The 27,237-nt window shown below is 53.1% G+C and overlaps 1 protein-coding gene across 1 annotated transcript; it reads right to left on the bottom strand.

Annotated features, from left to right (window-relative positions):
• Nucleotides 1–408: 408 nt before the first annotated feature.
• LOC140599523 (adenylate cyclase type 1-like) lies at nucleotides 409–4,928 on the bottom strand. The gene is made up of 4 exons (XM_072762676.1): nucleotides 4,860–4,928; nucleotides 4,624–4,718; nucleotides 799–1,311; nucleotides 409–561 (listed from the first exon to the last, which is right to left on the bottom strand). Exons 1-4 carry the CDS (start codon nucleotides 4,926–4,928, stop codon nucleotides 453–455), a joined length of 786 nt encoding a protein of 261 aa, XP_072618777.1. The 3' UTR covers nucleotides 409–452.
• Nucleotides 4,929–27,237: the final 22,309 nt, after the last annotated feature.

The raw sequence follows: 27,237 nt of genomic DNA, 5'->3' as shown, positions 1-27,237 counted from the left end.
CCAGACGTGCACCGGTGTGCTGGTCACCTGGCAGGTGCACAGCCCACGCCTCCGGTAGTCATCCCCTCCCTCCCCGGGCTCGGGGCCGACAGCTCGCATACCTGCACCCGCACACCTACTAACTTGGGTTGGCGGTGCAAGAGTAGCGTTTTCTGCACACTCCCATGACCCTGGGGAGACCCGCTGACCCATGCAGCGCAGCAAAGGCTGAGCCACTCTGCGTGGCAGCCCTACTGCCGGACGCCTTTGGGGATGGGGAGCTCACTGCTCAGGATGCTACCAAATTCCTCTGCCTGTCAGGTGGGGTCATGCGGTTGTGCTCAGCTTCCCCTGGTCCCCGTCCTGCCCCAGCACTAGCCCCTACACCTGCATGGCCCCTCCCCAGGGGCTCTTTTGCTGCACCCCACCCTCCATGGAGCATACAGAGCGCCTCTTGCCTGTGCCATCCAGAGCTAGTCCAGCCGCAGGACGTCCACCTGCCGGGCATGCAGGGCCAGCGTGCACGAGAATAGCAGGATAACCATGATGGGCTCAAAGCTGATCCCGGACACCGCGTTGCACCTGGGGTAGGTGGGGGGGGGGTGAGGGGGGAAACCTCTTCAGTACGGACGGCCCAAGACCCATCCACGTGCCCCCAGGTCAGGCCAGTCGGCAACACCTGCCACCGGCCCGGCTGCAGCACCTCCCGCCCGAACCGAGGCCTCACTGGCCCTGAGCCCAAATGGACACAAGGAGAAGCCGCGGAAACAGACAGCGCCTGATGTGTGTGTCCGGGGGGCCCCGCAGCAGTGCACCTACCCCGAGGCCCGGGTGTAGCCGCTGAGCTCCAGGACCAGGATGTAGGACGCGGTGAGCACGAGGAGCAGGATCATTTTGGGCAGGGAGGACACTCGCAGGAAGATGGCCAGTGGCAGCGTGCCCACAGGCCGCAGAGCAGGGCGCGGGACACAGACTCGCAGGGCGCAGTGGACAGCAGTGTGCTCTTGCCGCCGGGTGTCAGGACCACCAGGGTCCTGTTGGGGCTGGAGCTCCAGGCCCAGGGCAGACAGTCCACCTGGAGGGGGCTGACGAGTGGAGGGGACAGGGGCAGAGGGGAAGGGGCGGAGGGGGCGAGGGTGAAGGGGGAGGAGGAGCAGAGAAAGCAGGGCCAGAGGAGGCAGGGGCAGAGGAGGCAGGGGAGGAGGGGCGGGGGGGAAGGGGCAGAGGAGGCAGCGGTGGAGGAGACAGGGGTGGAGGAACAGATAGGAAGAGGGGGCGCTGGGTGCAGAGGAGGCGGGGTTGGAGGGGGCAGAGGAGCAGAAGGAGCAGGGGCTGATGGGGCGTTGGGGGTGGAAGAGGCAGGGGTGGAGGAGGCAGGGGCAGAGGGAACACAGGGTCAAGAAGAGGCAGGGGTGGAGGGGATGGTGGGGAGTGGAGGCAGCAGGGGCAGGAGTGGAGGGGGCAGGGGCAGAGGGGTCATGGGCAGAAGAGCAGGGGTGGAGGGGCAGGGGTGTTGAGACAGCGGCAGGGGTGGCAGGGAGATGGGGGCTCAGGACCAGCCGCCCTCAGCCCCACCTGCCCCGCCCACCTGCTGCTACAGCTTCCTGTGGGAGGAGGGGATGCTCCCAGGTCTGCTTTTCCCTCTCCCTCTGCCCATCCCCAATATTGTGCTTTCTTGCTCTCTCTCAAATAAATAAAATCTTTTTAAAAGAAAGAAGGCGGCTTAAATACATTCTGCAATAGTCAACACGTACCTTCGTGGATAAAAGCACAAAGTTCTTTTTAGATTCACGCTCGTGAAATTCGAAACAAAAACTAAAAAAAAGACCGCAGGGACCCGGCACAAGACGCTGACGAGACCCGCAGCCAGCCAGGGCCGGCCCTCTGGGGAAGTCCCGACCCTCCTGTCCCCACCAGCTGGCCTTCCGCGTCCTACGGGGCTCCCATGGCACAGCCTCGGTTCCAGATTCCGTTCAGGATAACTGAGCCTGACGCTCCCTCACCCCTGGCGCTGGCCACCTCCCTCCCTGTCCAATCTCGTGTCCACTCCCGGCCGGAACTGAGATGTGCCTGCGGACTCTCGCCCGGCTGACAAGGCAGACGCAGCTCACCCATTCGCTCAGGAAACACGGGGGGAATGGGGTTCCTCCCGCTGTGGACATCAGGAACCCCTGGGGGCACTGCCCAGGCCTGGCCTCTGGTGGCCTCTGGTGACTGGAGGGCCACAGGCCGACGCTCAGCAAGCTGTGCCCGGAGTGCAGGGAGGCTGAAGCAGGAGGTGGCCTGGAGTGTGCAGGTGGAGCTCAGAGGCGGGGGCGGCCGGGGGGGTGGATGCGCCGTTCCCATTTGGCAGCCAACCGGCCAAGCGGTGGCGGGTTCCAACGACGATGCTGAACGGGGGACACAATCTGCCCCTGTGGCTCCTCCAGTCTGGCCCTCCCTCCGCGCTCTACTCACTGAAGGGCATATGCGGCGGGCGCTAGCCGCTCCCGGATGTCCTACGGCCGGGCAGGGACTTATGAGTCCTGGATGCACTCACGCAGGACAGCTCTGATCCCACCGCCCACGTGCCAGCGCCACACGACGCTCCGCGGAAACGAGAGCGCCAGCGAGCCGCCGGGGGTTGGCCTCGGTCACCTCCGACCCGGGGCGCCCAATGAGCACCTGTCACACCGTCCACACTGCGGGCAGCCCGGTTCCACTCCCTCTGCTGCCCGGGCACCAGCTCCCCCGCACTCAGTCCACAGCGCACGGTGACATACAGGGATCCGGTGTCTTGGGACCCAGGCCTCGGGGCCACTGAGCACAGCGGAGTGCACAAGGCCGGACACACCGACTCGCCGGGTACAGAAAACACGCCAGGGCTAGGACGCGGGCCCACAGGAACCACGGGGCGCTGTCATCCTCCTCGCCGGCCCTGCTCAGGGTCGCGGACCCCTGGCAGAAGGGCCTGCCTGGCAGGGTCACCTGACAGCCACCTCCCCAGGTGCCCAGCTGGCATGCTGGCCCGGCCTCGGTGCCTGTCCCCTGCCCTTCAGAACCTTCGGCCTTGTCACTGCCCCGTCTCCACCCCGGGGGCGACCCCCAAGGTGGGAGGCCAGGACCCACTGTCCCCGGCAAACGGACAAAGGAACAGAATCGGCAGGTGCGCAGGGCCCCACCTGGGAGGCATCCCGCATGCAGAGGTTCAGGGGTCAGGGGCTGGGCCAGGATTCAGGGACGCGGCCCTGTGCTCCAGGAGGGGCAGGAATCCAGCAGCGACATCAGACGACAGGGAGGGAGCTAAGGGCCAGCGCCCAAGTGCACAGTCATGCGTTCTCATGCACACACGGCCATGCACACGCATGGACACTCACGCAGGCACACTAACAGATGCACAAGAACGTGGTAAGAAAGGGAAGCCGCCAGGGGCCCTCAGGATGTGGGAACCCAGGCCGGGCAGGTGGCAGATGCACCCAGGGAGCTCGCGGAGCCCGTCATCCTAACTGCAGCCACGCAGGGCCTGAGCGAGATGGGCAGGAAGCTTCCCCCCAAAACCCCACCAGTAAGCACAGACATGGGGAGGCCCTGCCCCCCGTGGGGGGGCAGTGAGGACCACGCTCTCAGACCTGGCTTTGCACCGACGGGACCCGCTCGCAGGAACACTCGTGCACATGCCTGCCCGCCTGGGATGTCCAAACCCACCGGCCACACACGTGAAGTCCCGAGTTTGGGGGGGTGCGGGGAGTCAGTGTTGATGGAATTCACATCCCAGCAAAATCGTCACAAATGTGACCTCACAGCCAAATCCACAAAAACCCCTAGAGGCCATAAACCCCTGGGAGTGCCAGCCAGCAGAATCTGGCTTCTTCCTGAAAAGCCCCTAAAACTGCGGGCTGGGACCAACCCCGGTGTGACTGACAAATGCCCGCGATTCCAACCCCCAACCTCTCCACCAAGTCCCTTTCTGTCTTCCCCCCAACTCCTAATCAGTGGGGCCCATGGAGAGGTCCTCCCTCATGGAGGACCTAGCGCTGGGCACTGCCCTCCTGGGCCAAGTCATCTGGGAGCAGATTTTCTAGGAAAAGCTTGATCCCCACACGGGGCCATCAGGTGGTAGCCGTGTTTACAGCATCTGGGGACAGAGCAGCTTCCTGTGCTTTCTGGAAACTCTGGAAACCAAAGGAGAGCCACTCCACCAGGGGGTCTAAGAAACTGACCTCTCTGGAAGGAAAGTGGACGTTCCTCCTGAAAACAAACACTGCCAAACTCTCCTTGACTTTGGGTAACTGATTATTACTAAATTACTACGTTTCTCTTCCTTTCCAGAGGCCACTATTTCTCACTTTAACATATCTGAAGAAGACGTGCACCTAGAAATCAACGTCCCTCGAAATCTGTCCTGAAGTCAAGGGTACACGTTGGGCGGATGGAAAGGCGCTGAAAATATCTTGTGTCTTAGAACCGTGTAAACGACACACGAGAACCTGAGCGTGAGCGACCAACATGTGTGCCAGAGAGGGCCTGCCTGATGGCTGACTGCAACCAGGGGACAACGGGATGTGGCTCGTGCGGTCCCGGTGCCAGGGACCACGGGGGCAACGAGCAGACGAGGAAGGACCTCCGGCGCCCTCCTGCCCCGACGGCCAGGCCCGTCACACTTACTGCGGGATGATGGGAAGGTAGACGAGGCCGAACAGGGCGGTGAGGATGAGCGCCAGCACAACGGCACTGGTGAAATACTCGTCCTGGAGCTGGTGCTACTGGGAGACACGGAGACCACCCATCAGTGGCTGCAGCTGCCAGGACATATGCAGGGTCCCCGCAGGGACACCCGAGACCCGAGGACCATGCCGCCTGGAGACGGGTCGCGGGCGGCTCCCGGGGCCCCTGCCACCTACCTTGTGCTCGCGCTCAGCCTGCTTGTACTTCAGGGTGAAGAAGTCCAGGTCTGCCATCTCCAGCTCCATCTGGCGTGCTTCTAGGAGGCGGCCGATGTACCTGTTGACGCGCGTGCCCGGTGTGGTGTAGACGACGTTCGCAGAGAACGATGAGCGGTTTCTGAGTTTCTCCGATGCGGTTCTCAATGCCCTCCGCTGCCACCATGGAGGGAAAAAAACAAATGTCAAATCCTCCACTCATTTAAGAAAAAGCTCTTCCACTCCCTCAGCCTGCTGTCTGGCAGGGCAGGTGCGGGGCCGAGATGCGGTCGTGCCTCCACCACCTGAAATCCCAGGTGACTTAGTGCATCATTGGCCCTGAGACGCCTGCGTCTGCAAATAAAGGCACACGACGTTCATGTGGCACTCCGTGTGGATGTGGGCGGAACCAAGCACAGAGCAAGGAAACAGGAGTTGGTTCTTAAAAAATATCAATAAAATTGACAGATCTCCAGCAGGCATGACAACAAAAAAAAGAAAGAGAGACTAACAAACCTGGGGATGAAACAATTCTACTATAGACTCTGCTGACGTCAAAAAGGCAATAAGGAAATACTGTGAACAATTACACACCTTAATTTGACGACTCAGACCAATGAACGACTCGGAACACACACGCCACCACAACTCACCTAACATGAAAGATTATGAGATTAGCCCTGTAATTTACTAAAGAAATTCAACTCATAAATGTAAAGTTCCCGAAAAATGAATCTCCAGCTCCAGGTGGCTTCACTGGAGAATTTTACTCAACATTTAAATAAGAGTTAACACCAATTCTGCATCAACTCTTCCAGAAAACAGAAAAGGTAACACCTTCCAACTCACTTTATAAACCCGGAATCATCCTGATACCAAAGTCAGACCGAGACAAGACAAAAAAAGGAACACGACAGGCCATCTCTTTCAATACCGATGCTACAATCCTTAACAAAACAGCAAATAGAATTCGGCAGCCTAAGAACAGAAGCACGCACCATGACCATGAATAGAGATGCAGATCCTTTTACACATCTGCACATCGATGCAATACACCACAGAAAAAAATCCCATAGTTGTGTCAATTGACACAGAAAAATTTGACAGTTGAATCTGACAAAATTCAACACTCATTCTTGATAAACAAGATCAGAAAACTAGGGAGGGAGGGGAAGTTCTCCAACTTGATGAAGATCTACAGAATACTGACAGCTACTATCGTACTTGCTGGTGAAAGATGGAGTGCTTTCAGCAACCCCAGCCATTGCAATAGGGCAAGAAAAAGAAAAAAAAGAACATCAGAAAACTGGCCCTTTGCAGATGCCACAATGGTGTATGTAGAAAATTCTATGTAGGGGAGGAAACAACTCTAGAACAAATGAATTCCATAAGGTCACTGGATACAAGATGAACATAAAAAAGGTATTTCTTGGGGCACCTGGGTGGCTCAGTCAGTTGGGCGTCTGAGTCTTGGTTTCAGCTCTGGGCATGATCTCGGGGTCCTGGGATGAAGCCTCACATTGGGCCCCCTGCTCAGCAGGTAATCTGCTTGAGCTTCTCCTTCTCCCTCTGCTCCTCCCCCTGCTTGTGCACTCTCATTCTCTCTCTCTAAAAATAAGTGTATTTCTTAAACTAATAATCAACATGTGAAGACCAAAGTTAAAATTCAGTGCCATATGTACTCATGGAGAAAAACGAAGTACTAGCTACAAATCTAACACATACACAACTTGTATGCTGAAGACTAGATGATACTGATGAAAGAAATCAAAGATTTCAATGAACAGAGGGACACACGTGCTCATCGATAAGAAGACAGGACACAGTAAAGCTGTCGATTCTCCTCATATTGATGTGCACAGGTCCTTAAAAAAAAAGATTTTATTTGCTTATTCATGAGAGACAGAGAAAGAGGCAGAGACCCAGGCAGAGGGACAAGCAGGCTCCATGCAGGGAGCCCAGTGTGGGACTCCATCCCAGAACCCCGGGTCAGGGCCTAAGCCGAAGACAGATGCTCAACCAATGAGCCACCCAGGTGCCCCGTGGGGCATGGGTTTAATGTAATTCTTATCAAAATCCTAACAGGAATTTTTTCATAGATAGACAGGCTTATCTTAAATATAAATGGAAAGGGAAGGGGATGAGAATAGCTCATTTTTCTCAAAATCACTCAACCCAAGGTTAAGACTGATTGTGTAGCTACCTCCCCTGGTGGGAGCAGTACACTGCTGGTGACAGGGGAGACACAGAGAACTACAGAATAGAGAGTCCAGAAACAGCCTCACACCAGTATGGTCAATGATTTTTGACTAAATGCAAAAGTAATTCAATGGAAGAGGATAGTCTTGTCAACAAAGGGTGCTGGACCAACTGGTCGTCCCTGTGCAAAAAAGGAAATCTCGACCTAAACCTCACATGTTATAAAAAGAACTTATCAAACTCAACACCCAAGAAACAAACAATCCAATCCTGAAATGGGCAAAAGACATGAACAGAAATCTCACAGAGGAAGACATAGACGTGGCCGACAAGCACATGAGACAATGCTCCGCATACAGATCAAAACCACGAGATCCCACCTCACACCAGTGAGAATGGAGAACACTGGCCAGACAGGAAACCACAAATGTTGGAGAGGATGTGGAGAAAGGGGGACCCTCCCGCACTCTTGGTGGGAATGTGAACTGGTGCAGCCACTCTGGAAAACTGTGTGGAGGTTCCTCAAAGAGTTAAAAATAGATCTGCCCGGCGACCCAGCAATTGCCCTGCTGGGGATTTACCCCAAAGATACAGATGCAGGGAAACGCCAGGACACCTGCACCCCGAGGTTTCTAGCAGCAATGTCCACAAGAGCCAAATTGTGGAAGGAGCCTCGGTGTCCACCGAAAGATGATGGATAAAGAAGATGTGGTCTCTGTATACAATGGAATATTCCACAGCCATTAGAAACGACAAATACCCACCATTTGCTTCGATGCTCCGATGGAACCGGAGGGTATTATGCTGAGTGAAGTGAGTAATCGGAGAAATATGGTTTCACTTATATGGGGAATATAAGAAATAGTGAAAGGGAATAAAGGGGAAAGGAGAGAAAATGTGTGGGAAAAATCAGAGAGGGAGACAAACCACAAGCGACCCCTAACTCTGGGAAACGAGCAAGGGGTGGAAGAAAGGGAGGTGGGTGCGGGGTGGGGGTGACTGGGTGACGGGCACGGAGGGGGGCACTTGCCGGGATGAGCACTGGGTGTTATGCTGTATGTTGGCAAATCTAACTTAAATTTAAAATTGTGATAAAATATATGTATCTATAAAAGATTAACTCAAAATGCACCATAAGTTTAACTAGAAAACATATAAGTATAAACGTTTAGAAGAAACATGATCATCTTTATGGTTTCGGCTACATCGAAAATTCTTAGAACATCAGAAACACAGTCCAGAAAGGAAAAAATATCAGTAAATCGGACATCTTTGAAATTTGAAACCTCTGTCCTGGGAAAGACACTGTGAACGGGACGAAAAGACAAGCCACACGTATGACAGTAGGATCAGATCCCGGATTCATCGAGAGTTCCGAAAAGTCAACAGTACCCAAGAAAAACAAAACCACTGCAATTACAAAGCAGACAGACATTTTGCCAACAAAGAAGAGAAAATATATGGACAGAAACAAGGACTTGAACAGGTGGCTGGCATGACGAGCCACCTGGGAGATGCCAATAAACGCAAGTCACTAAACATGTGTTAGAACAGCCAAATTTTTCTAAAAAGAGACCACACAAAGCTGGCTGGATGCAGAGAAGCTGCGTCTCGCACACGGGGCTGCCGGGAACGTGGTATGGGACGGTCTTTCCGGAAACAGTTTGGCGGTTTCTTAAAAAAAACCAAAAACCAAAAACAAGTCCCATCCGCGGCACAGCTGGGCATCTGTCCCAGATAATAAGCATTTACGTCCCCACGAAAGAGAACGCGAGCGAATGTTGCGGTTTTATTTTTAACAGTCACGGTCGGGAACAAGCTAAACGTCCTTCAACGGTCCCGCAAACGGTGGCCCGCCCGCCCCGCGGAATGCCAGCCGGCCACGGGGGACGGGGGACCCGGGGCTCCGTCCGGAGGGAGGAGGAGCCAGGGTCACGCGTCCAGGATGTCCTCAGTGCTAGGTCAGCAAGGAGAGCCGTCCGTGGGGGGCCCGGGGGGTGGGAGCGGGCAGTGTGGCACAGCAGAAGGGGGATCGTGGTGTGAGGGAACGTTCCGGGCCCCAAGTGTGGCCTCCAGGATGACCCGGGGCACAGCCACACGCACCACCTGGCGGTGCCCTTCACTAGCTCAGGTGCACAAGTCCTGGGGAGCTGCGACCTCGGGGAGCCCCCCAGGGCCCCAGTGTGCACACTGCGTGGTGCCACCGCGGACGTGCGTGCGGCCAGGGTGGTGCATCACTGCCCCCCTCCGGAACGCGGCGAGAACATGGAAGGGGTTGGGACAGAGCCATCACCCACGACCCCTGCTGGGCAGGTTGCTCCCACGCGACCAGCAGCGAGCGCGACCGTGCTCCTCCCGGCCCGGCTCCTTCGAGGGCAGGACCTCCACTGCGCCCCCCCAGCTCCCGTGCCCCGTGGCGAGGCCTCGCTTTCCCTCTTTGTCGTTCTTCCCTGCACTTTCCACAACAATCATGTTTCCTCGGAAAACAAGTCAGAGCCAAGGTCACAAGGAAACGTGCCCGTTTTGGTGCAGACTCTGGCCGCCTGGGCCTGTTTCTTGACCTGCCGGAGGGCAGGCTCGAGGCCTGGGTGCAGAGCCCTGGGTGCGGGCCAGCTGTGCAGCCCCGAGGGCGCCCCTGACCTCTCTGCTCCAGCTTCCCGGGCTGCGACCCACAACGATGGGGGGCACGGCGTGCTGCCCGCGGGAAGCATCGGAATCCACGCAGAGACCCAGGTGAGGCAGAGCCGCCGGGAGCAAGAGGCCCTTGCAGGAAGTCGGGAGGCCGGGCTGGGCCGGCTGACCCCGGGCAGGAGAGGTGACCCGGACCTGCTCTGCTTGCCACCAGGCCTTGCAGGGACATGGGGGGAATGGGGCTGTCCGGGCAGGAGAGCCAGCTTGGGGGCCGACATGGACTTGCCTGCTCTGCGTCCTTCCCGCCAGCTGAAACGAGGATGCAATGACCGGAGCCCCAGCATCCCGGCTGGGCCACGTGGCGATGACAGCAGGCAGGCAGGCCGGAACAGGGTCACGGGTCTGGCTCAAGGTGATCATGAAGCTGCCACGTGGGCCCCCACCTGCCTGCTCTCTGGGTTCACTTTAAGCATAAGAAAGCTAACCTGTCTCCTGGTCAAGACCCACGACCGCGGGCTTGTACAACAGCACGATGCCCACGCTGACTCACAGCGGCCCTGAGTGCACACACGTGTGACATGCATATGGGGGGCTCAGCGGTTGAGCGTCTGCCTTCAGCTCAGGGCGTGACCCCAGGGTCACGGGATTGAGTCCTGCATCGGGCTCCTGCAGGGAGCCTGCTTCTTCTCCCTCTGCCTGTGTCTCTGTCTCTCTCTCATTGTGTTTCTCATAAATAAATAATTAAACCTAATAATAATAGTAGTAGTAGTAATAATAATAATAATAATTATAATAATAATAATAATACAGGGTGGAAAAGAGGCACCAAAGTCATAGCTACAACCATTCGTCCAGAAAACCGAGAGAGCCAGCCCTGGCCACACACGAGGGCCCCTGCACATGACTCAGTCCTGGACATGGAGGACCGGGACACAGGGCCAGTGACAGACCCCATCTCAACGGGGACACGGGCCCTGGGGGTCAGTGGGGACAGTGCCCGTGGGCAGAAGGGCCTGCCCAGAAGGGTCACCCGACAGCCACCTCCCCAGCTGTCCAGCTGGCATGCTGGCCCGGCCTCGGTGCCTGTCCCCCGCCCTTCGGAACCACCGGCCTTGTCACTCCCCGTCTCCACCCCGGGGGCGACCCCCAAGGTGGGAGGCCAGGACCCGCTATCCCCAGCAAACAGACAAAGGACCAGAGTTGGCAGGTGCCCACGTCCCCACCTGGGAGGCATCTCGCACTGCAGAGGTTCAGGGGTCAGGGGCTGGGCCAGGATTCAGGGACGCGGCCCTCTGCTCCAGGAGGGGCAGGAATCCAGCAGTGACATCAGACCACAGGGAGGGAGGGAAGGGCCGGTGCGCACGTGCAGAGGCATGCGTCCTCGTGCACACTCGGCCATGCACACGCATGGACACTCACGCAGGCACACAGATGCACAAGAACGTGGTAAGAAAGGGAAGCCGCCAGGGGCCCTGAGAGAGAGAGAGAGAGAGAGAGAGAGAGGCAGAGACACAGGCAGAGGGAGAAGCAGGCTCCATGTAGGGAGCCTGATGTGGGACTCGATCTTAGGACTCCAGGATCACACCCCGGGCTGCAGGCGGCGCTAAACCGCTGCACCACCAGGGCTACCAGAGGTCTATTTTTTTTTTCCAGAGTTCTAGTTTTATATGTGGCCTCTCCATTGTCTATTTGTACAGTCTTATATCTCTGTATGACAGCATGTGGAGAGAGAGGAAGAGGAGAGAGAAAAAAAAGGGGAGGGGGAGGGATGGCAGGAGGCCCTCAGTGGCTGGCAGGCCCTCCCAGCCTTCTATGGGGACAGTGACCCGCATTCAAGGTCTCCAGCCCAGGACCCCAGGAAAAGTAGACGTGTTCTGAGTGCACGGACTTCATAACTGAATACAATAAAGGTCCTTTCAGAAAACAAAAGAAAAACTGTCCAACATTTTGTCTTTCCAGACAAATTTTTATCTTGTACACGTGAAACAATTCAACCTTAGAGTCTGTCCTCCGTCTCCGGGAGCATTTGGAGCCAGCAAGACACATGTCCCATCTCCGATGTGAGCAGAGGCCCTGGGCTGTCACACATGGAAGCATTTGAACCCCAAATATAGTGGCTGTCAGTGTGTATACGTGGGGCGGCTGCCGGGGCCCTGGTGCACACAGTTTCTCATGGAATAATGCATGTTGCCTCAGGTCCGAAGTTCATCCACATTAATTTGTTGTTGCACGTTTGGGGGAAAAAACTCTGTAAATAATCAAATCTCTTGCAAAATGCCTCTGTATATTCAAGAGTCAGTTGTAAAATGTTTCTGTTTTGTGCTAAAAATATATGATTAAAGGCACTTCTACCATAAATGGACTTACTGTGGTGACATTTATACTATATCTAGATATTCTCTATAAAAAGTCTTTTGATCATGAAAATGAGTTTTATGCTATTCGTTGGTATATTTACTACCTAATGACCAACATCAACAATAGTTTTCTTTTTAATACTATTTTAAAATAAAAGGAAAAAATATCCTTGGCAGGGGGTGGGAAATAATTTCGAATCTGCATATGAATTACAAATTAGAGATAATTAAAAATGTTTTTGTGGCTGTATTTAGGGGACAGTGCTTGCCACTGGATGTCCAGCTTGCGCCCGGATGCACGCAGGCCTCTGCTGGCTTTCCCAGGAATGAGAACTGACTTCCTGCCACCAGCCACACTCTCTGTCCAGAATCCTCCAAGACATTTTCCTCGCTCTTTCTGTGGCCCTTGAGAAGACTGACCCATGCCTCCATGTTGAGTACAGCCCAACACTGTTTCTGGGATTCCTTTCCAACCTGTGACCTCTCAGAAGCACTGGGTTTATATTTCTGGATTGTCTATAGCTGAATGGGTTTTCAAGACAAGTCTGTAGGGTTTCACAGGCCAGAAGAAGGGTCCTGGCACCCATGGTGGGTGCTGTGAGCCAAGTCGGGGTCCAGAGAGTAGAGGGTCTAGAGGCTGCACCCCAGAATGGTTTCAATTCAACAAATGAAGCGCCAGGTATGATAGAACATCATTCTCTTAGCGGAGGGCTCAGAAATACGGGGAGATACAGCCCGAGGACTTCCAGGCCAGCCCGGGGAGCAGAGGGTGTGAGACGGTCAGAGGGCTGCATGCACAATGGGTGGTGGAAGGTCCAGGGACAGATAATGGACATGTAGGAAGAGGTTGACCTTCATGGAAGGCAGGTGCAGGAAGTGGAACTTCCATGGGTGGGATGGATGATTGGGTTGAAAGATTGGCTTCAGAACCATCCAGCTAACCATAGTAGAACCTAAAGATGCTGGATGAAAATCGGTTGGTCCCACTCATATTGCATTGGATGACTCTTTGGGGAAACATGACCTTCTCTGTTAACTGTGTTTTGATGAATTCTTTCCTTTATTGCATGTTTGTCTGCAGAACACTCACCCTGAGCCAGATCCTGCTCCAGGCCTTAGGGGCACATAAGTGGATAAAACAAGACTTACCTGCTTTCTCAAGATGTGGATTCCAAGAGGGAAGTAGATATGTAAATAAAAGGTAATATAAAAATATCTTTGAGGGAGACCTGGGTGGCTCAGTGGTTGAGCATCCCAGGTCATGACCCCGGGGTCCTGGGATCGAGTCCCACATTGGGCTCCCTGCCTGGAGCCTGCTTCTCCCTCTGCCTGTGTCTCTGCATCTCTCTCTCTCTGTGTGTGTGTCTCTCATGAATAAATATTTAAAAAATATACCTTTGGACTTGTCTCCATCTTCACCTGGTGGAGATAGGAATTAAGAGAAATGCATTAACATCCGTCATGTGCTTGTTACATGCCCAGGACCCTGACTGTACACACCTTTGTGCAATTTACAGCTGGTGGAAATGGCAGATGCTGCTGTTCTGACTTGCTGTAGAGAAACCACACGAAGTGCAGCTCAGGCAAGGGTGTTAATCTAGAAACCGCTCATGAGGGTGACTGGAGATGGGACCAACATGAGAAGATGTGGGAACAGGAGAGGCACCACTTACCACGGGTGGACCCAGGAATCTTAGTAACAAAGTGTTTGCAAAAAACACTATAGAGAAAATTTACAGAATGTCTCTGGAGAATTTATAGGGTAAGTCGACCCTCCACCGTGGGGAGAGTCAAGGTCACAAACGTGTCACTGAGTCCTACATCGGTGTAGGATTCTAAACATTCCCAAATGAGTAGTGGGGATTAGAATGCATGCCTCTGGGATCGCGCTCAGAACAGAAACACTCAGAGAAGGAATGAGAAGTTTATGACAAAGATAAAGGAGAAGACGGACTGATGTACGTCAAGAGTCTTTCAAGGCTCTAATGAGATTAATCTGGAGGTTGACACATGCATCAACAAAACAGAGAAGCAAGGCCAAGATTGTGTGGATGTGTAAATATATATAATAAATATAGAAATAGATGTATTAATATGTTCATTTATGCCAAACTTCTCATAGAATGTTTAGAAATACACTTCACGATCTCTTGAAAAAGAAGGGCTGACTTGGACAACAATATGACAGACACACCTCAGAGAGAAAGAGAAGGAAAAATCAGTCCAGACCAAATCTAAAACTTCTCTTTGAGGAACACGCTGTAAAGAAAGCTGAGAGAGCCGTGGCAGGTTGCCGTTTGGGAAAAGACATCTGTGTCATACATGACGGAGGGATCAGTATCCAAAATACTGAAAGAACTTGAGGAAATTAATTGGAAAACAAGCAGCCCCATAGATAAGTTGTCAAAGTGTGAACAAGAGTTTCACATGCCAGGAATCCTGAAGGAGTAACAGGAAGAGTCCCAGCCTCGCTGTGAGCAGCGGTGTGGGAGCGCGGCGGCCCCGAGAGTGTCCCCTTGTCATCAGACAGGCAGGAGGACAGCGAGGTGCTAATTCCGGGGCAGCTGAGTCCAGGGGCGGGTATGCCGCCGGCTCCAGGGCTGCACACGGTACAGCGGGGAGAAGCAGTGAGGAAATGGCCAGCAAGTTCGGAAGGGCACAGTCCCTCCACCGGGCACGTCCACCTGCAAAGTCACCCCCAGTGAGTCCAGCTGGTGGCAGTACCGACGCTGGGTGACGTCTCTGCGAGGGGAGCCTTGGGAGCAATCCCAGCGCCCAACGCTGGAGAACAGGTCTGTGTGTGACCTTAGGAAGCAGTGTGCTTGTGCATCATGTGGCGTTTGTCTCCTTGTGACCGGGCCATGTCACTCATGGAAGGCACAGCTCCCGGCGACTGCACGTGGGGTGGGGGAAGGACCCAGTGTGCCGGAGTGGATGAGACTTCTCCGGGGCGAGGGCTCTGTCCACCGTGCGGCTGCCTGCCTGATGGTTTTGTGTTGGGGTTAACAGGTGATGGGCGGGTTAGGGATGCTCAGGGGAAGGTGATGAAGTCAGGTCCCAAGGGCTGCTCTTCAGAGACCCACGTGTCTCCTGGAGACTTCCAGCAGGCACTTGACTCTGTGGGTCTGGAGCTCAGCAGAAAGGCCGGACACACAGGTCAAGTGTGGGAATCTGTAGCTCATGAGAGTGTACAGGTGGTCATTGGAGGTTCTGGATTGAAACGGTTGCAAGGTATATCAGCTTTCGCGTCTGCGTCCTGGGGAGAGACCGTGCCGTCTTGATGGGTCTCCCAGCTTTGCCTTTTGGGCCCAGTTCCTAAGGCTTGATCCCTTTCCATCCTGGCTCCCTGCTCTCTGCCTCTGCAGGTGGCGGCCACGTAAAGGCCAAGCGTCCCGCTGTGCCCACACTGTGCAAAATGTGAACATGAGGGCTTTGAAGAGCAGTCACAGAAATGCCCGCTCAGCGGCCGTCCAGCCTCCCCACACCCCACAGACTCAGCTCCAGAGGAGTGAGTTTGGGGACTTGAGTAATTAATTGAATGGAAAATAACCCAAACTGGTGAGGGATGAATTTGAAGTTAGCTTCTAAGTTGTGGCCAGTTACTGGGGGTGGGACGGGGGGTGCTGAGGGGGTGGTGGAAGAAATATCTTAAGCATGAAGTTTTATACAAAATAAAAAATAAAAAATCCATACAGAGTCAAGTTTAACTTCTGAAAATGAAGGAAAAGGCAAGGGGTATGAGTGGGTCCCCTGCATGCTGAAGTCACCATGACACCTTGCAACTTTGAGGAAGAGAAATGTTTCATTATGGGTGAAAAGAAGCCACTTCAAACACCCCCTGGTTGAGCGCTGAGCCCAGAAGACTCGGCCGATGTAGCCCTGGGGGCTTACCTCCTGCAGAGTAAGGGCTTCCCTGGCGGAGGGTCTTGGGACAGGTGGGGCGGGGAGTCAGGAGGACTGGCTCTCAGGCTCAGCTCCACCCCACCTGGACAGGTGCTGTGCCCTTGGTTTGGTGTTTTCCGTGAGATTCACAGGCTGGGAGCGCGAGATGTCTGCATGTCAAGAACTGGATCTCGCTGAGCACCTGCAAAGCCGATGCGCGTCCTGTGGGGACGGACACTCAGCTCCGCCGTGGGCTGGGCACCATCGTGCTGTTTCTGTTTCTTTCTATCCCTTCGCTGTGTGTGTATCCCAGATGCTCTCCGGGGTAATCGGAGCTTCCAGAGGGTGGCCCTCAGATGGCTGCCAACCATCGGATCCCAGATGTCTGCCTGGCCTGAGGTCACTGACTGAAACAGCCCCGGGGCCGGACTGCTGCCTTCCCGGCACCCCGGCAGCCCGGGACAAGGAGGTTGTCACTGAGGCTAACTGTCCTAAATTAAGTGCTTGTGAGCTGTTCAAGTTGTATTCCATGAAAACAGGGTCATGAAATTAGGGCTTCCTCAGGGAAAGCCACATGAGCACAGACCGACTAACCGTGGGTGTGGAGCACACCAGGCCGCCACGTGTCTGCTGTCCAGCTCCCCGAGTCCTTGGGTAAGGGACACATGACCTGTGAGTCCACACATGTGGATTTTCATGACAAGGCCTGGGGGGGAGGACGCTTTGGGGACTGGCGAACAACGCAGTTGTGTTGGTAGGGCAGGGCAAATATATACAGTCTGTATTCCTTATTTGTAATATGTATTTTTATTTATTAATGCTTAAGTGCTGTTTGGTAAGTTTTCTTAATAAAATTATTCCTGATTTTACTTTTTTTTTAAAAAAAAGATATTATTTATTTATTTGAAAAGGAGAGAGAGAGAGCATGAGCAGGGGTGGGGGGTCAGAGGGAGAAGCAGACCCCTCGCTGACTGGGGAGCCCGACATGGGGCTTGATCCAAGGACCCTGTGATCATGACCTGAGTCGAAGGCCAAGGTTTCACGGACTGAGCCCCCCCAGACGCCCCTCACTTTGTATTTTAACAGTGGGAACATCCGGAGACCTAACATGTGATCCTCATTCTTACTGACATTAAAATAGAAATGAAGAGTCACCTTTGGGGCAGGTGCCCAGTGCCAGGTCCGGCGCTCACAGCTTGTCCCTGCCGTCACCAACCCCACACGACCGTGCGGTGAAGTGAGTGCCTTGGGCCAGGTGTGCAAACAAGCACACAGGACAGCAGGTCAGAGGGGAGTTTCCAATGAACAGCACCTCACATTTGCGTAGGAGCACCCCGGGCTGTGTTAGCACGACTCAGAAACAGAGGTGCCTCAGGCCCCGGCCACCCGTCCTCCACCTCTGACGTCGGAAACTGCGCCCGTGAGCTTCATCTCATCTTCCTGCGTGTTGTCTACGAGCTCACTATCTCTCACACTCCAAGTTCATTCCACATGTCCTTTCTCCTTCCCTAAGCTATGAAATAATATTTTTTCCAATAGCCTTTGATGATTACATCAAAAACAATAGATGTTCTGAAAATAAGAAATTCCATGCAAGGGCGGGTCAGCCTTGGCCCACAGGGTTTGTGGGCTGCAAATATTCATGCTGGGAGGGAGGCAGGGTCAGTGCAACCCCGAGGGGAGACCTGGACGCCAGTTTCCTGGAGTCTCGTGATGGGAGTTTTGAATCCTTTTGTAAAAATGTGTACTGGCAAGTTGTTTAACTAGATAGACTTCTCAAGCTTGATGTCTTCTTTCTTTTCAGCTATTTGCCTCCCATGGCCCAGTGTAGACCAGACACTTCTGAGAATTTTGCTTTGGGGGGAATGAGGTGGCATTGACAGAGGTGTTTTACTGGAGTGTTTTGTAGGGCTTTGTGGCTGTGCCCCAAATCACCTCCCAACTCCCCAGCGAGATTGTGGAGAGGGGCTTTTGGGAGATGATGACGTGTAAGTGAGTCATACAGTGGGACCCCATCCACTAGGCCTGGTGTCCCCCTAGGAAGCATCACCAGCAAGCTTTCCCTTCCTCTCTCACTCTCCCCACCGAGGAGGACGGTGTTGGGTCGGGGGAGCACTTACCAGGAACCAGACTGTCAGCATCTCCATCTGGACTTCACCAACCACCAGCAGGCTCCTGGCGCATCAGCCCGGGACCTGGCGGTGCACCTTGGGGAGCCGGGCAGGCTCACATCTGCTGTCTTGTCCGCTGGCATCGCACAAGCCCTGTGAGAGTAGGTTCTCGACATTTTATCCTACTCATGACTCTATCTGCATCCGACAGTCTCATCCTTAGGCTGAGTCTCTGTGTGAAGACCACACAGATCTACTTCTTTACTCAGTTTTTTTTATCTGTGTCTTCTTGTCTCTGAGAGATGTCTGTTGGGCTCCACTCACTGTTAGGCACTGTGCTTCCTTGTGGCTTTAGCTACAAAGGGAATAAGGTCTGTCATTTGTGAAACACTAGAATAGTCACAGTCTGAGTTCTGTGTTCCACACATGGAGTTAATTAATCCTTCCCAATAACCAAGAAAGATCTTGGTATCGTAATTCCTTTTTATTGGTGATAAAACTGAGGTCTACTGACTCAAAAATAGCATTTATTGGAGCCAGGATGAGAACCCGATGTGAATGACTCCACGTTCTCCTATGGAAGAGACCAGCATCCAGATGTAAAGCAATGCCTCCCACAGAGGAGGGGACAGAGCGTGGACAGAGGAGACGTTTCTGTAATTCCCTTTTATCTTCCTGCCAAGAGCCACCCTGACTAGCCCAAGAGGGCAGGACAGAGAGAGGGGAGCTTCGTGTCATCCTCCGGGGCCCCCATGCTCCCTGCGTGAGTCCTCCTGGGGTGGACACGGGAAGGCCCCACGGGGCCAGCGCCACCATGCCCAGCTCCACCTCACATGCCCTTCTCAGGCTGCCTCCTCTGTCCATCTCCCAGGTTCTCTCCGTCCACTCAGATGTCCCTGCTGATCTTGGTTGCCCATCTCATCTGCAGTGTGAATCCATCCCCTTCCTTCCATGGCCCTACGGTGACCCACTGCCTGGCCCCCACATGCTTTCCAAATACACTTGGAGCATTTGGAAGGCGTGGAGCAGTGGGCAGGGGCTGCAGCAGGGGCCTGTCTGTGCCTGTGAACACCTCCACACCCACCACTCCTGCACTTTCCTGGCCCCTGACATCTAGTCAGCCCTCCCATGCCTGCCTGTTCTGGTCAGTCTGTGGCTCACTGGGGACCCTCTGATTTCCTCTTCCACTGGACAGGCCTCATCTCCATGGGACAGCCTCTGAGACCACCCTTGATGAGAGGAAAAGTGAATAATCTCAGTGATGTCGTACTTTGCATTGAAAGAACGTCAAATGCCAGATAAGTCTCTTAAAGTAACTCTTTGTATGACCTGTGCCTCATCCACACGCTGTCCTTTCCATTCTTGTACTGCCTTGTTGCATTAAATCTTCCCACATAGCACGCAATTGAAATTAAAATAATACCCATTTCTCAGATGAAGAGACTTAGGCATAAAGGAAATGCATTATTTTTTGTTTGTCTTATTTTTCCTTGTTTGTTTTGTTTCTTAAATTCCACACATGAGCAAAATTGTATGGTATTTGTCTTTCTCTGACTTGTTTCACTTAGCATAATACCCTCTAGATGCATCCATGTCATTGCAAACGGCAGGACTTCACTTTTTTTTATGACTGAGGAATATTCCACTGTATGTATAGACCACATCTTCTTATCCATTCATCAGTCCGTGGACACCTGGGCTGCTTCCATAACTGGTGGCATGGCCCAGGTCCTGCCTTCACTCTGCATCCTTCCTCCCCTGTCCCGTCTTTGGCTAAAATGAGGCTGGTAGCACTCTGTGCACCTTCTGTTACCTCCTCCACTGCAGAGGGCACTGTCTTCTGTCCTGGTGGCTTCCATGACATCGCAAGTGTAGCTCACACAGCTTTCTCCCAACCAAGGCTCTGTGCTCCTCGATGGCACCAATGTCCCTCACTCCTCATTATCCCCAGGGCCTCAGACAGGGCCAGGCCCTGCAGTGACTCAGATGTTGCTAGCCACAGCCTCCCCTCCGCTCCCCCCATCTCCCCACCCAGGGACAAGCAGCCTGCCAGGTTTGCACCTGCTGAGTGCCGCCCGCTCTCCAAAACAGCGCCACCACAGCCGTGGGTGAGACAAAGCCCAGTTTATTTATTTTTTATCATGGAAAGGGAAACTCACCTCAACTGAGTAATTTTCTTTAAAGAGCTTATTTATTTATTTTGAGAGACACACAGAGAGAGGTAAAGGCACAGGCAGGGGGAGAAGCAGGCTCCCTGCGGGGAGCCCGATGTGGGACTCGATCCCGGGACCGGGACCACGCCCAGAGCCAAAGGCAGACGCTCAACCACCGAGCCACCAGGCGTCCTTCCTCAACTGAGTCTTGAAGACACCTCAGAGGGGAAAAGTGAAGTCAGGATGTTTATTGAGATTTTGTGGTCTGGGCTGAGATGGGTCTTTCATGTTCGGGTTTGTTCAGATTTGGTCAATGACCACAGGATAATGGTTGAGGAGAGGCGGGCACAGCAGAAAGGGTCTAAGAGTCTTGGATAGAAACTCTCAGCCAACGCTTGTATTGAAGAGAGATCCTTCTGGAAGCTCCTGGAGTGGACAATCAAGTTATTCACACGTGAATCTTCTGCAGTAGGAGTTTTTTTTAAATTTTTTTATTCATTTATAATAGTCACAGAGAGAGAGAGAGAGAGAGGCAGAGACATAGGCAGAGGGAGAAGCAGGCTCCATGCACCGGGAGCCCGACGTGGGATTCGATCCCGGGTCTCCAGGATCGCACCCTGGGCCAAAGGCAGGCGCTAAACCGCTGCGCCACCCAGGGATCCCTGCAATAGGAGTTTTATCGAATAATGACGTTGTGCTGCTGAAGATGCCAGTGGTCCCCACCAGTCATGTTCTTATGGAGAGGATGCCACGTGGAGTTCTTGGTTCCAGCCCTCACGCTGAAAGTGTATCACAGAGGCACACTGCAAAGTGTCTTCCAGGGGTTCACATCGCTCATCTGATTGAAGAAATTATCAGGAAGTTATTAACATTTCCAGTAGGAATGGCCACATGGCCAACCTGTGACCACAATTTCTCTCATATTCAGTTCAGAAATGAAGGGGATAGGGCCAGCACAGGAAGAAGTAAGGTAAAAAGATCGTTGTGTTTTCCCTTACAATGGAATCCTTCCATATGGTAAACCCGGCCAGGTTGTTCCCATAAGTAAAAACCATGCCACACAGCTCACAACCATCACTGTCATGATAAGGGTAAAATCCAGGCTCTAGCAGGCACTGGTGCTCCTTCAGGCTTGGCTTTGCTGAGTGGGCCATGTGTCCTCCCCCATCCTCCCCAAAGGGAATATGTGCCTCTGTGCCTGCGGGCTGTAGGATGCAATGGGTCCCCTCTGCATTCCTGTCTCCTGTCCCTCCTGCAGGTGTCCATTTCAGCTGGATCCTTGCCATCTCTGTGGAGAGCAGCTCCCTCCCTCCCACTGCCATGCACTCCATATTTGTGCCTATCATCATCATCATCATGACACGGTCACAGTGAGACAGCTGGGTATCTTCCCAGCCATGCTAGGGTGAGCTCACTCACTCAGGAGCCCTGGGTCAAAAGGAAATGATATCTGTTCTGGATCTCAAAGGATAAGCAGGAGTTGGCCATGACAATGAAAGGGTGGTGGATGAAATTTGAGGTAGATCCCTCTGTGTGTGCAGAGGAACGAGCATGGGCCCTTTGGGAAATGTGGGTTCCTTCTAGGGCCTTGAGTATGTGAGAAGAGTCCCTGATTTTGTAGGGCCCTGTAGTGACATGCTGAGACCTTAAGGCTTCTCATGTGAGAAGACAGAACTGCCACGAGTACACAGAAGGACAGCTCTGGGAGAGGATTTTGCTGGGCTAAGCATCATGAAGTGGCTTGTTCCACACCATTACCAGCAATACCCTGACTCAGGCTGGTGCAAGTCTGAGGGATGAAATCACAGTGGATCACAGGGTCACTCCCAGAATTTCTTGCCCCATATTCTGACAGTTGATCTTCACAATAATAACGCTAACTTCTGTCCCTGGGTCGCTCGCTCTGTGTGTCAGGTATCGTGTCAGACACCAATGTTACAAGGTGAGAAGTTCTGGGTCCCTGGCTGTGGTGTCTAACGTCGTTCACGGTCATGGAAGTAGCCCCCGGGGGACACACACAGAGGTCCTTCAACCCTGTGTGGAGGCCCCAGAGCCAGGGGCCTCCATGCCATCCCATGTGCCCAGCTGCATCCTGAGGCCCAAGGGGCAAGGAAGTGTATGTAGAGGAAAGAGAGCTTTCCTGAAACTTGTAAAAGAGCACAGGCTGTTGTGTTAAGAAGTCCAGGCGTGCCTCTGTGGATCGGGATTTTTCGGTTGCTCTTGTTAACCCTCGCGGAGTCAAGAGGAGAGGTTAGTGGGCCAGGACAAGACTCAAAATAAAAGAGGCTGCAAGGGAATACAACACAGTGGAAGGGAAGATGTCAAAGGGCTGCGCAAGGAGTAAGCTTGCAAGCATCGCTTTGTGAATGTCGTGTTTCGGTTTGCACGTCTGCGTGTTTCAGCGTCCACACCTACACGCCCCACGTCTGCCTGTCTGCACATGTTTGGCCTGGAGGTGGCAGGAAGAGCTGAGACAGGACTTGCATTTTCGGAAGATCACTTTCCAGGCTCTGTAGGCGTAGCAGAGATTTTGAAGATCATGTGATGTATTCTTGGTTTGAAGACAGATATACGATCTAGAGGAAACCTTCCTGTAACCCAACTGGAGAGGGGCTCTTTCTTAGCAGTTGGCGGAGAGCAGTGAGTCCTACTTTGATGCCTTCCTTAGGTCACAAAAGTGCTGCCATGAGCCACAGTACCATAACTTAATGTGGTAAAAGTCTGTTAAAAACACTGATTTCCATTTGGGATGGTCATGAAGCGTCGGTTTTATTTTTTTTTAATTTTTTTTAATTAATTTTTTTTTATGATAGTCACAGAGAAAGAGAGGCAGAGACAGAAGCAGGCAGAGGGAGAAGCAGGCTCCATGCACCGGGAGCCCGACGTGGGATTCGATCCCGGGTCTCCAGGATCGCGCCCTGGGCCAAAGGCAGGCGCCAAACCGCTGCGCCACCCAGGGATCCCGAAGTGTCAGTTTTAGAGTAGTTTTCCCAAATGACGACTCTGCTGGCTTTGCCCTGCCCTGCGCTGTCTGCCCCATACAATTCTTTCTGCGAGACAGACACATTTAGTGGTCAAGGAGGGGAAACAGAGTCATCACTGCCTTCAAAGATATAAGATTCCCTCTCATGGTTAATTCCCATTATCCAGGAGCCCATTTGCCACTCTTAAAATTTTAGCATGCGTTGGAGTTACAGGAAAGTTGCAGTCTGGACCAGAAGAACTGTGACTCTCAGGGTCCAGAAGACGGGACGCTCATTGAGTCATTCAGGAGACAATCCATGAATGCCTACAAGGCACGAGGAGCTACTCGTGTGAAGAGATACAACAACAAAAAAAGAGAGGGCAGAAAACACAGTTTTTCTCAGAGGGGGTAAAGGTTCTAGGAAAGATACAGAAAAGCAGGTTCTAACAGCTGGAGAGAGCCAGATCTGGGGTGGGGTGGCCGCTCCAGGTAGTGAGGTCAGAGCTGTTCTTATTTTTAAGTGGATGTTGAAGCAGACGTCTGGGAGAGGGAGGGAAGCTTTCTGAGACCAAAATGATTCCAAAGGGATGCAAGTAGGAAGACCCTCTTTGCGGAGGTGGCACAGGCAGGGGTCTCTAGGGAGATGAAGTTGCAGGGGAGACTCAGGTGTGGTAGGGCCCCCTGGGAAGGCCAGGCCTCTGGGGTCCAGTGCCGAGAACGTGGCATGAGTAGGAGACTCTGCTTTTCCTTCTACCTCTGAAATCCTGGCAGGCTGTACTCTCATTCAGGCATCATATAACATCAATGTGGAAAATCTGAATGCACCAGTTCCTTGGGGACTATCCAGGTCTCCAGTTCCAGTACCGGGTGTGAAAAAATAAAGCCTTCTGTAATGCCCATGTCACGCAGGCCGAGTCTCACATGGATTCACAAGGGCAGATTCGACATTTTATCCTTAAAACCACAATAATCCTGTACAGTCCTATTCACTTTTTCCATGGAAACCATACAAAATTCTGCACAAATACCCTTTATCCGAATCAACGGGCTCCATAACAGTTACCTCTGCTTCAGGAATCAAGGCAGATCAAGCAGTATTTACAAGAAAAAGATAAAGACGGTGTGGTTTGCTGGATTAAGTGAAACCTTCCTGCAACTGTTTACTTGCTCACGTGGTCTGTGGGTTAACGATGTTGTTCATAAGTTTTTGGGAACTATTCCTTCAAAATGATATGTGCTTGGGGACGGTGGGATTCCCGGAAGCCACGGAGGCACCACTAAATCGCCTTGACCTTAACCCAACCCGGAGAGTTCAAAACAAAGCCTAGTACAGATCAGAGACTTCTCAGACCCCCGCGTCTCCAGTGGGAGGCAGGTCTAGAAACCCCTGTTGCAGTTGGTCCTCGAGTAGAGTAGAGGTTCCCACACTGGCCACAGAGTGGTCATGCAGGCTCCTTGAACCTTTGTCTAAAGGGAGAACCTCCTGAGAAATCCCATGTTTAGGGTGGCCTTTCTGAGGAGTCAGGGTGGAGTTGAGAAGAGCTGTGATTGCGCAGGTGTTTGGACTGGCTACCCAGGGACCAGCTCCGTCACGTCCAACAGGTTACAGAGCACTCGGCTCTCCTGAGAGCCACAGAGAAGGCATGTATCACCGCACACATACTTGTGCACACAAACATGCACATTCCTGAACACATAGGCACACTCATGCGCGTGCATATGCACACAGCACAGATGCACACTCCTGTACACACACATGCTACACACATGTACACATCACAAGTGCACACTCTTGTGCACATGTGCACACACTACACACATGTGCACACGTAGGCATCATGCATGCACACTCGGCATGTACATATACACAACACTTACACACATATGCACACACCACATAAACATCCATACACATGCACTCACACAGATGCACATGCATATGTATCACTCTGCACATGCTTAGAATCATACATTACACTCAAACACATGCACACACATCCCACACATATGCACACATGTAATCAGACAGCACACACAGAAACATGGACTAGTTCCATGTTGTGTGTGCAGCGCGTACTTGACAAGGAGCTCATGTGCCAGGACGGTGTCTCTCTCCCCACGGGGTCTGCAGGGAGGGAGGAGGGTTTGGGACACAGGAGCACGTGGTGGCAGTATTGGGTATGGCCCTGGAGGAAGAAGCCCCATGGAGACTCCGTGCCCTGAGGCTGTTCTAACCTGGTCCTATGTCACTGTTGGTTTTATGAGCTGGGAAGTAAAGCCAGTTAATTCTACCACACAACTGTCACTAAGCTGTTAGATCACACAGTTGACAATACATGGAATGTGAAATAGGTTCCCACCCTCTCCAACAGCCTGTGGATGGGAAGAGTCTGGGTGGCTTCACTGCTCACCCTCTTATCTGTGTAACTATGTGACCCTTGCCCTCAATCTTGTGGCAGAAATGGTGCCTGGACACAGTGGTAAACAAGACAGATGTCTCCTGTGACCTCCTGGGCCGAGGTGACGGATGTTCTCTGTCTGACAGCGGGGTCTCTTCATAGTTCAACGATGTGTCCACTCCCATCACCTCCCCTTCTGGGCAAGGGATTATTACGGCCTCTTAGAGAGGCTGGTGGGTTAGGATCAAGCCAGTCCATACAGGCACGGCTGGCCAGGCTGTATTACATTTCCAAATTCAGACATGCCACATCCTGAAGCTTATGCTAAGAGGACCCAAGGGCTGAGTCTCACTTCTACCTGTGGGATTTGAATTTGAGGAGGTGCCTCTATGATGGCACAGAGAGCCTGATGCCAAGCCATGTGGGTGCTCTGGACATAGAGAAGCACTAGCGTTGGTTAGGAGCCAGAGGGACAAAGACTAGAGCGTAGACTAGAGTCTTTACTTGGGTTTCCTAGGAAAAGCAAGTCGGGCAAGAGTAAACAATTTGGTACTGGCTAGTTTGAATAATTCCAGTGGGCTTTGGGCCATAGGGGCAACCTCTAGTTGTCTGGATTTAGGGTAGGGGGTACTGGCTTGGTGTGTGAGGGTCAGATAAGGAGGTGAGTGGGGGCTTGGCCTTGTATCTGCCGGCTTGCACAGGAAAGATGAATCCTAGGCAAGCTGACTACAGAAAACAAGTAAATACTCTGGCCTGTGATAAAGGATGCCCAGGAGTCATTAAAAACATCTAAGAAAACACAGGAGAAATGAATTTAGAGAATATGTTTCAGATTGCAGCTAGAGGTGGGCCATACAGAGGGTGGTGCCAGAAGGTCTCTGGAAGTGCAGGTCTGGGGTCTGAGCCGGGCGGAGATGCAGTGGGGATGAGCTGTGTGCTTGCACTGCACACAGTGGATGAGCTCTAGAACACGTGCACAGGAGGAGCTGCTGCTTTAGCGTGAACCTGCCCTGAAGGTGTCTCGGACCTTACACGGCATCGTGTGAAGTGACCACAGCTCTTCTGCAAAATGCCTCTGCTCTGGTTTATTGTCCTTGTCCAGCATAAATCATGCCACGGGGGCAGCAGTTATGGGCCTCCGAAAAAATTAGCAGAGTGCCTTAAAAATGTGTATTCTTGTTTGGTGTTTGGGCACACTGGGCACGTGTTGCCTACTTGTTCATGTTGGTCTTTCTGTAGATGATTGATTGCTTCTGTTGCTGAAGAAATGTCAGGCAGGGAAACCGAGGGCTAGTGCCACATGTGCCAGGCGGAGGCAGCCAGCTGGTGCAGACATGGTGCAGGAGAGGGGCACTCTCAGGCCCTGTCCTCTGGGTCCCTGAGGATGCTGCAGGGCGCGACCCCCTTTGTGGACGGCTTTGGGTCCATTCTGCTCCCTTCTTGTCCTGCAGCTCCTACAGGACACTGGGCTGGATCTCCCCACTGGCTGGGGAGCACTGGCTGCTCTCCCGGGGGACATAGGGCGGGCTCTCTTGCGGGACACAGGGCTGGGTGTCCCATGGGACATGGGGCTGGGTCTCCACACACAGGGGCTGGGGCTCCATGCGCACTGCTTACACTTCCCCATCCTGATGGCAGGCTCCGCTTGACATGTTAAACCATT

Source organism: Vulpes vulpes, chromosome 7 (genome assembly GCF_048418805.1).
Source record: "Vulpes vulpes isolate BD-2025 chromosome 7, VulVul3, whole genome shotgun sequence".
In the NCBI taxonomy this organism is placed as follows: domain Eukaryota; kingdom Metazoa; phylum Chordata; class Mammalia; order Carnivora; family Canidae; genus Vulpes; species Vulpes vulpes.
Note: the sequence above shows the minus strand (reverse complement) of the source record. Positions and strands in the feature narration are given on the sequence as shown.